The sequence below is a fragment of the Pelodiscus sinensis genome, chromosome 3 (genome assembly GCF_049634645.1).
Source record: "Pelodiscus sinensis isolate JC-2024 chromosome 3, ASM4963464v1, whole genome shotgun sequence".
In the NCBI taxonomy this organism is placed as follows: domain Eukaryota; kingdom Metazoa; phylum Chordata; order Testudines; family Trionychidae; genus Pelodiscus; species Pelodiscus sinensis.
In genome coordinates this window covers 178,153,617-178,167,327 of record NC_134713.1, presented here as the reverse complement: position 1 = coordinate 178,167,327, position 13,711 = coordinate 178,153,617, and the positions used below count along the sequence as shown (strand labels likewise).

Sequence of the window (13,711 nt, the reverse complement as noted above, 5' to 3'; positions counted from 1 at the left end):
AGAGGTTCCATTTACCCCATCTGCTCCTGGGTCCCCTGTTTCTTCTCTAACACATTGCATGGTATTGTGCACTCCTAATATGTTTGACAAATTAAGATTAATTTAAAAATATAGTTGAGAGAAAAGTGACTAGCTATTCATAACTTATTACTCCTGGGGACATTCTGTGTCAAAAAAAATTTGTTTGCATAATATTGTCGATAAATTCAGCAAATTTTATTTGCCAAAATAACAGAACATAATCCTATCAGTTTCAGTCATTTATTTCAAAACACCTTTTATCAAGCTTCAGAGGTGTTGCCAAGTTAGTCTGTAGCTGGAAAACTTAAAAACAACAAATTGTCTAGCAGCACCTTAAGGACTAACAAAACATGTAGATGGTATCATGAGCTTTCATGGGTACAAACCATTTCTTCAGCTGACTGGAATATTAAAAGTCCAGATCCAAGAATAAATAAGGAAAGGCAGGTAAAAAAAATAATGTATTGGATTGTTCAAGTTACAAGACGCTGATAAGAACAATTTGCACTTCTATAAGTACCCATTGTTTGGTTGATTGGTTAAGTCAGAGTTTCTCAAACTGGGTCCTGTTTCTCAAACTGGGGAGGGGCGGGGTCAGGAGCAATGTAGAGGGTGGTTGCAGCAACTGAGAGGGGGGTTGTGAGCAACTTACAGGAGGGTCACAGTATCACAAGTTTGAGAACCCCTGGGCTAAGTCATTAGGATGTGGAAGGTAGTGTGTGAGCCAGCCAATATCTTTATTCATTCCTCCCTGATAGGAATGGAAGTTAAGTTCCAACCCTTCCCTGTGAATTATGTCTCTAACAATACACACGTGTGTGTGCGTGTGCATGCAGGAGTAGAGTTAAGGAAACCCCTATGACAACCCAGTTCCTGTTACTCTGCCCCCCTCCTGTACACCCAGAGCCCAGCCACTGTGTCCCCCTCACCTAATATAGCCAAGTCCCCTCTCCCAAGAGCTCAGCTAAAGGGCCCCCCCACTTGTTCACATACCTGCACCTTCTCCCTAGTAGAGCCGTCTTTCCCCCCCAGAGGCCAGCTGTAGCTCACCCAGTCTAGACACCTGCTCTCTTATCACCCTAGAGCCCATGGATCCAGAGGAAGAAACAGCCTGCTGAACAACCCTAAACTTGCACAGAGGTTTCCTGCATGCCACTGTCTCCTTCCCTCAAGGCATTTTGGGAACTTCAGCTGCTTGGAACCCTATAGCTTCCTCCTCACAGCAGTGTGTTCTCTGTGCTCCTTGCCATGTCTTGAGAGGAAATCATACCTTTGGTGTATGATATCCCAAAACTTAGCACTATTATCATTATATATGGCTTTTCAAATCTGATAACTGAGGGCCAAATTTGTAAATGTATTTAGGTGTCTAATGGGTTTTCAAATGAATAGGCACTTATCTGTGTATTTTGGTGTGTGCATGCCTTTTAAAAATCTAGTTAATGCTGAAATGTGGGGAAAATCTCTTCCTGTGAATAATGTTGTAAATATCTATGTATAATTTTGTAGCGGTAAATCCTTTGAGAACTAAGCTGAACAACAACATGCACTTGTGGTAAGTTTCTTCACTAATAATTTTAATTTAAAATCTACATTTCACAGTTCCATGCATTTAAGTCTCTTTCCTCTTACTTGCAGGGATCCTGATATCACCCTAATACAAAATTTGAAAGATGTTTTAGAAACTGATTTTCCATCTCGTGCTATGCTAGAAAAGACTGTAAGTGTTGCTTTTTGTTGATGCTCAGTTTTATTTCTGAATACTATAGATGGGGGAGGAGGAAAACAACATGCATTCAACCTGTCAGCCATTTTAATCTTGCCCTCGAGTTCCCACTGGGGAGCACGGTTGGGGGCTTCTCCTGCTCCACACAGGTCATGGTTCTATGCGGCTCCTGAAAGCAGCAGCATGTCCTGCCTCTGGCTCCTACGCATAGGGGCAGCCACAGGGCTTCATGCATTGTCCCCACCCCAAGCTAGAGATGTGAGTGGTTAACCGGTAAGCATCACCCTTACTGGCTTACTTAGTTATGGTTAACTAGCAGGGGCTGAAGCCCGCCCGCCTCCTCATTTTAACAGTTAAACATAATGTTAACTGGTTAACTAATTAAATGGGACTTACATTCCTACTCCAAGTGCCACAGCTCTCATTGGCTGGGAACTGTGGCCAGTGATAGCTGAGACTGTCACCCGTGGACAGGACAGAACACAGAGCTATGCCTCCACATAGGAACAGGAGGAGGATCGGGAGCTACTTGAGATAAGCTCTGCCCAGAGCCTTGACATCTTCCTTCTCTCCTCCCTGGCCATGCTCCAGTCCCAACCCTGATCCCCTTCCTGTTGTCCAAACCCTTCGGTCTCAACCCAGAGCACCCTCCAGTATTTGAAATATCTCAGCCCCAGTCCAGAGCCTGCATCCCCTATCACATCCCAATCATAGGCGTGTACAGCACATTTCATTAGGATGTGCACCCAAAGAATTTTTTTAAAATGTACTTTGACCCCCATTAGCCACACCCCAACCCGTTAACCATGCCCCAGACCCCCATTGGCCACACCTCTAGAGGTAACACTGGGGGCACGATGGGCACATAACCAGAAGTAAAAGGTGTCATGTGACCCCCCCCCAAGGACTTTTCCCACCATCCTCCTACCAACAGGGATTAATTTGGCCCCCACCAAACCCCCCTCACACAACTATCCTGCAATTGCATTAACCCAATGTGTGTGACATTAACTTGGGGGCACAGAGGCTGGGGGAAGTGTTCCCTCAGTTTCCTCCCATGAGCAGAATGAATTTTGTCTTGTGCACCAGTACTGAGTTCATGTGGCTTGTTTGGATGTGCCATTGTAGCACCCAAGTTATTAATAAATATCTCATAAACCTTTACCTTTTCCCTCTGCTGCCAAGTCTCTTCCCCTTGCTCCATCAGCTCCCGTTGCCTGCTGCCCCCCAACCCCTCATCCTCTTCTACTGTCCTGACTTCTGCCCTTCTCACTGCCCTCAGCCCTCCTGAGACCAGCCCCCCTCCACCAGCCCTTCTCTCCCCCCTGTGCCCACTCCTCCAGTAGCCCCACTCTGATCATGTGAGTTACCCCTCCTCATCCCCTCTCTTAACACCTCCCTCTACACACCTGCCCTGCCTCTCTCTTCTGGTGCTGGTCCTCTCCTACAGGTGTCTGCCATTCTGCTTCACCCTCAGAATCCCGTGACACCTGCACCTTCCCTTAGCCCTGCATCCTCCTGGTGCTTCCCCCTTTCCCCCTGGTGCTCACCCCCTCACCACCATCTGCCCCCATTCCCCTCAAGCCCATGCCCTCACACATGCCTTGCTCCATCCCTGCCTTCCTCATGCCCACCCCTTCTTTCAAGCCTTTTCCCAGCACCTTTCCCTTCCCCCTCTAATCCCCAATGCCCTTCCCCTCTCCTCTCCCAGCATCACCCTTTCCCCCCTCCCACTGACACCTCCCCTCCTTCCCTTTTCCTCATTCTGCACTTGGCCCCCTGGCATTTGTCTCTCTTGCACCCTGCCCCTTGGTGTCTTCTCCTTTCTTCTCCTGACCTGCCCCCTCCCCTCAGCACAAGCCCCTTCTTCTCCTACCCCTTTCTCTTTTTTCTCCCTTCTCCTCCCATTCCCTCCCTTACCTTACCTTCGGCTTCTGCCTTTCTATTTGCGGGGCTGGAGTCAGAGCCAGCCCAAGCTACAGGCTGGCTGGGCCCTAGCCCAGGGTGCCTAAGGGCTGCCGTGCCAGGCGGGGGCGCTCCCAGGCGCCTCAAGGGCGCCGCGCCGTGCCAGGCGGTGGCGCTCCTGGGCACCTCAAGGGGGCTGTGCCCTGCTGCCGGGCTGGGGCGCCCCCAGACGCCTCAGAGGTGCTGCGCAGTGCTGCCATGCTGGGCGAGGGCGTTCCCGGGCACCTCAGGTCCGCCATGCCGTGCTGCTGGGCTGCCAGGCTGGGTGGGGCCCAGGGCGCAAAAATGGCTCGGGCTAGCCATCCTGAGACATTAGGGTTTACCTGGGCACACCCGGCACACCCGTGTGCACGCCTATGATCCCAATCTCAATTTTAGGAGTATTCATGACCCTCAGTACAATTTCTATACCCTGATGTGGCCCTTGGGCCAAAAAGTTTAAGCTCCTCTGGTATAGGCTGATGAAAGTGCAGTTGTCACCTTATAACTGCCAACAAAAATAAGCATCAGATTTGATTGGATTAATGACTTCTAAACAAAGCTTCTGAATATCAAGCAACAACTGTTAGCTTATTAACAAACACTTAACATTTTCCTATGGTCTCCACAGTATTAAGGTGATTAACAAGGTGGATTTGATTTGATTAAATCACTAGTCAGGAAGACTCGATTTAATCATGGTTTTCTACATAAAAGTGCATTCTTGTTGCTTGTTGTAACCTTAGTGCATATTCTTCGCAACTGATAAGATGTAGGTTTCATTTTTAGAAGGTACACGCTTTACATTTTTAAATGGTGATTTATTTTGAAAATTTTACAGATTAGTTTTACAGCTATATAAGAAAATTAATGATTTTTTGATTATTTAATTTAACAAAGGTGATTGAAGTCATAGGAGACACACTATATCTAATTCAACAGGTTCATCATTAAAATTTGGAGGATTTTCAAATATTTCCCGTTCTTAAGAGGAGAATACCACCAAATATACATTTAATTTATTTAACTAAAATAACAATGTTATGTATTCTGGATTTTTTTTCTTCAACAGCAAACACAATAGTATAACAAAACAAGCATATTAATTTTTTAGTTTAGTTGAACATTCAGGTTTTAAAATCAGGTTTATTTTTGTTTACATTACGTTTAACTAAAATAAATTAAAAAAAACCCCTCCAAAATGAAATCAAATATATCATTCAGGTCAACATGAGAAACTTAAAATATTGGCTTCTATTGCTAACTCCGTCACCTTTATTGTCATTTTCCTGTTTGTTCATAGTCTAGAAAAGAAAATAAGCTTTCTTGCTTTTTCAGGCCCCAAACAATTTCTCAATTTGGAACGTATTAGTCCAAAGGAAGAAAATATTCTTTCTATACCAGAAGTAGTTACTGTTAGAAGTGAGATTATAACTTTAACAGTCTCTGAATGCAAGTGATTAAGTGATTTCCACCAGTTCACTGGTATGACTTTCTTTAAAACAACATCAGCAAACATATTTCTTGAATGGTTCACCCTTTTTGTAGTTGGAATTATGGAAGGATGATTGCTGGATGCCCAGGTCATAGCCAACTCCTCTTCTTCAGCAGTTAAGGTTTGACCCTGGTACCGAGTATTGAGAATATTTGAAGGAAAATTAACTGGAGATAGTGCTTGTCCCATGGGTTTTCTTTTGAATGCTTGTAATTTAACTCTGTCAATTGCATATTTCTTTTTTTAAAAAATCTCACTCAATTCCTTCCAAATTTCAACTGCCTCAGCAATAAAACAGCTATTTCCTTGTATTTTTTTCCCAAGGCTACAGATATAGGCTTCAGAGTACTCAGCGTGTGTTCAACATTTCCCTAAAGTCCATTGTTAAGAACTTTGACTGTGATAGTGCCATCTACTTTTTCACAGTTTTGTTCACAAATGGTCACCAGATTAAGCCAGTTCTTCATATAGTGCCTAAAACAGTCCACTACTGAGTTCCATTGCATATCTTGTAGAAGAGTTAGCTTTGCTCCTCCCACTTTTTTTCAGAGCAGCTGCTGCAAAAGTATTTTGCAATTTCAACGCTAGCTTTGATTTCTGGAACACTGAAGTCTTTGGCTCGTAGGTGCATCAAATGAGAACAGCAACCATATGTTATTAGCTTAGGACTCTCTTCTAAAAATTCCTTCTCATCTTGGATACATTTGCAGCATTGTCTGTTACCAAGCCGTATATTACACATTTGAATTTTTTTCAGTTTGTTGTTCCTTTTACTGCTACTTCTTGTAAATATTCTGCTACGTGTTCATGTCCTTATGTCTTGCTTACAGAAACAATTGATACACTTCTTCCTTCTGTTGTCACATAAGCACATACAACAAAATCATTGTAGACATCGTTCCAGCCACCAAAACTCGGGTTAACAATTTTACTCTCTAGCCTTTTTTTTTTTGTGCCACTGTGGCTATGTGACATACACGATGTGACTGAAATGCTATCGTTGGCAGATAACTTTGAAAATATAGAAAAGGGTGATCTTGAAAGTGGATAGTCTTCAGAATCCTGTCTGTTGAGGACAGTTAATTATTACTATACTGCTGATTTAGTATTATTCATTGCATTCACTGAGATGCAGTACTACTTTGAGGGTGAAGCTCTCTGCCTATTCCAGCTATTTATTTTTATCACAACTGCATCAAAAATGATAGTACCATAGAATAACAGCTATATTTTATGCTCAAACTTGAGAATTCAAGAATAGTCCAGAATGCAGGCAGGCAATCCTTAAGAAATAAGTATGAAATAAAGTTTACAAACCTGAAGATCCTGCATATTCAGAAGTGTTCCTTTCATTATTTTCAATGACGCTTCCTTCCTCCTGAGAAGGAATACATCTCGTGATGTTTCATTTGGACAGCCAGGCCTTGAATTTCTTTGTTGCCCTGTCTACATTTCCATGCATGCCTATCTTACCCACAGATATAGGAACATCATTAAAATATTCCCACACTGGGTCTCTTTTACGGCCTGCTGCCATTATAGGTTTTCCCTTCCAGTGAGAGGATAGTATGGTAGATTTCCAATCAATGAGGCTACACTCAGACCTCATGACTTCTGGAATATGCTACTCAAACAGTTTCACTTTTTTGTTTCTGCTGCCTAGATCTCCCTTCTCACATTTATCCCCAGACTTCTTCTTGTCCAGATCTATTCTGACTCAAATCTTCTATTTACTTTGCACTTTGAAAGAGGTAAGGGATTGATACTCAGTACATAAATTTGCTGAGAGACAATAGCATTGAGGTCTGTTGTTTCTCACTTCTATATATTATTTATTTATTTAAAAACATTTTTGTTAGCAAGCATCCTATCACTGGAGACACAAAACCAGAGTTTGAGAACTGCAAAACTAAGGATATTTTATGGTATCATCTAGACTGAGTCCCACAGGGTAGATACAAATATTAACCTAAATAATCTGTACAGAAGCCTCTGGAACATCATAAGATTTGATCCCTAATCCATGAACTATTAGAACTCATTTATAAAACTTTTCTTAAACATGAATACCGTATATACTCGAGTATAAGCCGACCCGACTATAAGCCGAGGCACCTAATTTTACCACAAAGAACTGGGAAAAAATATTGACTCGAGTATAAGCCTAGGGTAGGAAATGAGGCAGCTACTGGTAAATGTAAAAAATGAAGATAGATACCAATAAAATTACATGAATATTTATTTCAAAGAAAAACAATAACCTAGCTCTGTAAGTGGAAAAGGGGGTCAACAAAAACAATATGGTATCAAAAATACCGTAACTTTAAAAGTACAACAACCTTAGCTCAATAGATCTCACTGGACAATAAACTTTACATGCAGGGTTTTACCTTTTAGGACAAATTCAGTGCAAGTGCTTAAGATTTCTTGGTAGGGGAAATAAATAAATAAATAATGTTAAATATTAGAAGATCACAACACAGTCCTCAAAGTCCTCCCACCAATCCAATGAGCCCCTGAAGGGACCTTTCCCAGGCCAGAGCCCCTCTCGGCTGCTCCCCGAGCCTCCCTGCCGGCGGCCCCGGGGCGAGGCCACTGGCTCCGAGCAGCACCTGCGGGCGCACCCGCAACCCAAGCGACCGGCAGAGGCTCCGAGCACCCCGCGCGACGGCCCCCGACACACGGAGCCCAGCCCGCTCCCGGCAGCGCCCCCCGCCCCGAGCGCCTCGGTTACCGGGGCCGGAGCTCCGGGCTCACGCGGCTAGACCCGGCCGGCGGCAGAGACGCGCTGAGCCCGCCCGCCTCAGTTCTCGAGACGCTGACTCGAGTATAAGCTGAGGGGGGCATTTTTCAGCACAAAAAATGTGCTGAAAAACTCGGCTTATACTCGAGTATATACGGTATATTGTCTCACACTATAGAATAGAATTTATAATCCCTATTTGATGATGAGATATCTTTGAGCTATAATGTATCTTAATTAAAAACCGTCATTAGATTGGTCTCAGAGGGGTAGCTGTGTTAGTTTGTAACTTTAGACACAATATCTTTAGATACGTTTTTCCTCTGAAAGCAGTTTATCAAAATACTAGATTTAAATAAAATCAGATTTAAAAAAAAATCATTTATTTTTATCTACCCTGGTGATTATTTACAGGCATCAACATTAAATGGGGAGGAAGTTCAAGAGTACTAGTAAGGTGGCAAATTGAATTATTCTGTTAGAGCGGGATGATTTTGAACCCTAATTATGTAGATAGATCAGCTTAGCAGGGACAAAAGGTTTTCCAGATAATAGTACAGTTTCTCTGAGTAGAGTACCCAAAGGAACAGTACTTAGTTCCTGTGCTGATGATCAAAGAACTTTTTGTCTGCATGTGTGCTGTTCCCTGCCTTCCACAAGGCTACTAAGCATATGTGGCAACGCCTCCTTAGTTTTTTCTTAGTTAGTCCTCTGTTGTGTTCTAGACAAGGTGAGAGCAAGATAGTCTATCCCATTCTGCTCCTTCCCACCCTCCTTTCCCATCCTCTGCAGAGATCCCACTCATGAGCAATTTCTCAAGCAGGAGGTGCAGTCTCTCCTTGCACTAGGAGCAATAGAGGAGGTTCCTCCAGAGTTTAGTGGTAATTGGCTTTACTCCCAATATTTCCTAATCCCAAAAGCCAAAGTGGGGCTTCAGCCCATACTGAACCTCAGCGGTCTCAACACTTTTATGAGAAAGACAAAGTTAAGAATGATAACTTGGCTTCCATCATCCCCTTCCTCAATCCTGGGGACTAGTACGCTGTCCTCTATCTAAAAGTCAAGTATTTTCATATATTGATCATTCCTGCTCACAAACAATTCCTCCAGTTTGTCCATGCCTCCTATCAGTTTGCAATGCTCCCATTTGGCCTATTTATGGGAGTTGTAGCTGCATAAACACCTGGACCTAATGCTTTCTGAATCTGGATGACTGGCTTATCAAGGGCCCATAAGAAAGTCAGGTGTTGGAACACATGGAATTGGTGTGAGCTGCATTCCTTGGATTGGGGCGCGCGTTGAACGAGGCCATGTCCACTGTTATCCCCAAGCAGTGGATAGAGTTTGTGGGCGCGTCTTTGGACATGACCTAAGCCGGGGCCTCTCACCTAAGGCCCAGGTTCATATCAGTAGAATGGCTGCACTTATCCCCTATCACGACAGCCAGAAATTATATGAAACTGTTGGGCTGCATGGCGGTACGCACATACATTGTGCAACATGCCAACTCAGGCTGGCCCCTCTACAGGCTTGGCTTGCTTGTATTCACAAATGTGCTCATCACCTTTCCTCCCCACATCATGGATTCCTTGACCTGCTTGCTGCAGGAGGAGGTAGTGTGGAGTGGAGTGCTGTTCACCATTGGTTCAGCTCGCGATGGATGCATTAGTGCTGGGCTGGGTAGTGCACATTGGCAACTTGAGGACACAAGGTATGTGGTCTCAGGGAGAGTTATTGTTGCACATTAATGTCAGGGAACTAAGGGCAATCCATCTAGCGTGCTAGATGTTCCTAGTCCATATGTACAAGGCAGGTGTGTTTCAATCCTGAGAGACAACACAGCAGTGGTATTTTATACAAATAAGGTGGTGCTCGTTCCTCTCCCTTATGCCAGGAAGCCCTGCTACTGTGGGAGCTTTGTGTTCAACATTCCATTCACATATCTTCTGGGAACCTCAGGATACGCTGGCAGACATTCTTTTTAAACTCACAAGTTCTCTCTCAGAGCAGACTAGGTTTAGGCATCTATTACACGTGGCATCTTTTATATGTTATCTGCACCTAGACCTCTTCACAATGAAAGGCAACAGGAAGTGTCTGCTGTTTTGCTCATTCCTAAATGATAGCCTAGGGCCCATAGGAAATGCATTTCAGGTACCCTAGGCATTGCACCTGCTATACACCTTTTCCCCTTTCATAGGAAATGCATTTCAGGTACCCTAGGCATTGCACCTGCTATACACCTTTTCCCCTTTCTCATACACAGAGTCCTCCTCAAGACGTGGCAAACTACAGGGCTGCTCTGATCCTGGCCCCTCCAGCATTGGTTCACCACTCTCCTGGAGCTCTTAGTAAAACCTTATTAAGGGCCCAAATGTAAAGTATTCTGTTGAGTAGGAAAGATAGAAAGTATGGCAAAAGACGGCCTTGACTTGACTAGGAGATCTTGCATGATCTAAAAATCAAAAAGGAGTCGTCAGAAGAAGTGGAAACTAGATAAAACTGTAAAGGATGAATATAAGCAAACAATACAGGTAAGCAGGGGCAAGATTAGAAAGGCAAAGGCGCAAAACAATCTCAAACTAGCTAAAGACATAAAGGGAAGGCATTCTATAAATATATTAGAAGCAAGAGGAAGACCAAAGAGAGGGTAGGGCACACTGATCAGTGAGGAGGGAGAAACAACAGGAAACTTGGAAATGGCAGAGGTGCTTAATGACTTCTTTGTTTTGGTCTTTACCAAGAAGTCTGATGATGAAATGCCTAACATAGTGAATGCTAATGGAAATGGGATAGGTTCAGAAGATAAAATAAATAAAGTTAAACATTATTTTAAGAGTTAGATGTCTGCAAGTCATCAGGGCCTGATGAAATGCATCCTCGAATACTCAAGGAGCTGATAGAGGAGGTATCTGAACTTTTAGCTATCATCTTTGAAAAATCATGGAAGATGGGAGAGATTCCAGAAGACTGGAAAAGGGGCAAATATAGTGTCCATCTATAAAAAGGGAAATAAGAACAATGCAGGAAACTACAGACCTATCAGTTTAACTTCTGTGCCAGGAAAGATAATGGAGCAAGTAATTAAGGAATTCATCTGCAAATATCTGGAAGATAATAGGCTGATAAGTAACAGTCAGCATGGATTTGTAAAGAACAGGTCATGTCAAACCAATCTGATAGCTTTCTTCGATAGAATAACAAGCTTTGTGGATAAGGGAGAAGTGGTAGATATGCTATATTTAGACTTTAGTAAGGCATTTGATATGGACTCATGATCTTCTTACCAATAAACTATGCAAATACAGCTTAGCTGGGCTACTATAAAGTGGGTGCATAACTGGCTGGATAACTGCTCTGAGAGTAGTTATTAACGGTTCACCATCCTGCTGGATGGGTATAACAAGTGGGTCTGTTTTGGGACTGGGACTCTTCAATATCTTCATCAATGATTTAGATATTGGCATAGAGAGTACGATTATTAAGTTGGCAGATGATACCAAGCTGGGAGGGGTTGCAACTGCTTTGGAGGATAGGGTCAAAATTCAAAATGATCTGGAAAAACTAGAGAAATGGTCTGAGGTAAATAGGATGAAGCTTAATAAGTACTCCACTTAGGAAGGAACAATCAGTTTCACACATATGGAAAGGGAAGTGATTGTCTAGGAAGGAGTACTGCAGAAGGAGATATAGAGGTCATAGTGGACCACAAGTTAAACATGAGTAAAAAATGCAGAAGCAGCAGCAGCAGACATGTTTCTTGGCTACATTAACAGGAGTGTTGTGAATAAGTACGTCTAGACTACATGCCTCTGGCGACAGAGGCATGTAGATTAGACTACTAGGCATAGGAAAATGAAGCGGCGATTTAAACAATCGCCGCTTCATTTATATTTACATGGCTGCCGCGCTGAGCCGATCAGCTGTTTGTCAGCTCAGCGCGGTAGTCTGGACGTGCGGAGGTCGACATCAAAGGCATTTGTTGACCACCCAGGTATGCCTCCTGGGATGAGGCATACCTGGGTGGTCGACGAATGCCTTTGATGTCGACCCCCGCGCGTCCAGGCTACCGCGCTGAGCCGACAAACAGCTGATCGGCTCAGCGCGGCAGCCATGTAAATGTAAATGAAGCGGCGATTGTTTAAATCGCCGCTTCATTTTCCTATGCCTAGTAGTCTAATCTACATGCCTCTGTCGCCAGAGGCATGTAGTCTAGACGTACCCATAGATGTGAGGAAAGAGCCTCATTAGTAGGGAAGGCAACTCTGAAGGAGGCAGAGGAATGTAGACTGTCCACCTGCTTGTAGTACAACATAGACACATCATGTCCTCCATGCCAAGTCCTGGATCATCTTAAAGTCATCTGCTATAGATGGTGGAGAGGGCATTACCATCTCATCTACTGACCATGATGAGAAGTGAGTAGGAGCTTTCACTTCTGGTTCCTCCCTTCTTCCTCAAGGAATTCAGAGGCCTTTAAGGCAGCATCTGAAGGACGGTACTTCCTCAACTGTCAGCATGTTATACTAGTGGTAATGGAGCCCTGTTGTCCTTTGGGCCAGCAAAGGGTCCCAGTACCACCCATAGTGCCTGCACCACTTTGCATTCTGGGTTATGCTCCTGGTGCACGCTGGGACCAAAACTACAGTGGGTGGTTATGGGTTCATGGCATCAGTGTCCCATAATGCACTCTTCTACTCCCTCCTCCTTGATTGAAATCAATGAGAAAGTCTTTTCGTGCCCTTTTTGGCCCTAGTTGCCCATGTAGACACCATATCAGTGGGAGCATAGATCTACATCAAAACATTGTGATGGTGATGTCTATCTTGATGCACCTAATGGCATAGTTAGCATGGCATTCCAAGAAGAGGATGAAGAATCTCAGGGTCCCACACACATGCTGTGCAGGCAAGTCCTTGCATTGAGTGAAATGGAACCTCAGTTAGCATTCAAATCCTACTGACATAGTGGAATGCCGGTTCTGGTGCTGTGAAACAGGCACAGACTGGTGGAACCACGATGTGATGCAGATATGGGATGATCAGTAGTAGTTGCAAAATTTCCGAATGAACAAGGCCAGTTTTCATCAAACTTTGTGAATAGCTTTCCCCTGTCCTGAAGTGCAAGAATACCGAAAAGAGACCTGCTCTGTCTGACCATGGAGAAGCTACCAGTTAGCTGGGTATCAGTTTGGAGTAGGGAAATCTACAGTGGGTGCTATTGTTATGCAAATAGTCAAGGCAATCAATACCATTCTTCTCCGAAGGGTTGTGACTCTGGGAAACATGGAAACCATAGTGGATAGCTTTGTCAAGGTGGGGCAATAGATGGAACTTTCATCCTCTTCTTGGCCCCCAATCACCTTGCCATGGAATACATTAAACCGGAGTACTTCTTAATAGTGCTGCAGGCACTGGTGGATCACAAGGGCCATTTCACCAACACCAATGTGGGATGGTCGAGAAAGGTGAATGATAGGTGAATCTTTAGTAAGAAAGATCCTGAGGAAGCAATGGATGGATTGCCTTAGAGATGGTCTGCAGGTAGATCTTAATTTCACTTTACAAAGACAAAGATGATGGATGCTTGTACAACATGGCAGGATATAGAGTGGTGAGAAGATGATCACATCTGTTAGCTGAATTCTAATCTTGGAATAGGTAAAATGGATTTTTAATGGAAGAAATACATAATTTAAAAGTAATATTTCATTTTTTCCTCCTTTCAATTCCAAGAACTTATTTTGTACATTCATTAACTTGTCTGAAATCACTTTGTTTTG

The 13,711-nt window shown here is 43.7% G+C and overlaps 1 protein-coding gene across 3 annotated transcripts in view; it reads left to right on the top strand.

The window, feature by feature from the left end:
• Window positions 1-13,711, top strand: part of FANCL (FA complementation group L) — an 81,105-nt gene that overhangs the window by 66,077 nt on the left and 1,317 nt on the right. For 2 of the 3 annotated variants that reach the window (XM_075925524.1, XM_075925523.1), the window contains 2 exons: window positions 1,531-1,576; window positions 1,660-1,741. In XM_075925524.1, coding sequence (XP_075781639.1) covers window positions 1,531-1,576; window positions 1,660-1,741 — 128 coding nt within the window. Of the gene's footprint in view, window positions 1-1,530; window positions 1,577-1,659; window positions 1,742-9,536; window positions 9,678-13,711 lie in introns of those variants that run through there. The other variant, XM_075925525.1, reaches the window with a different exon arrangement.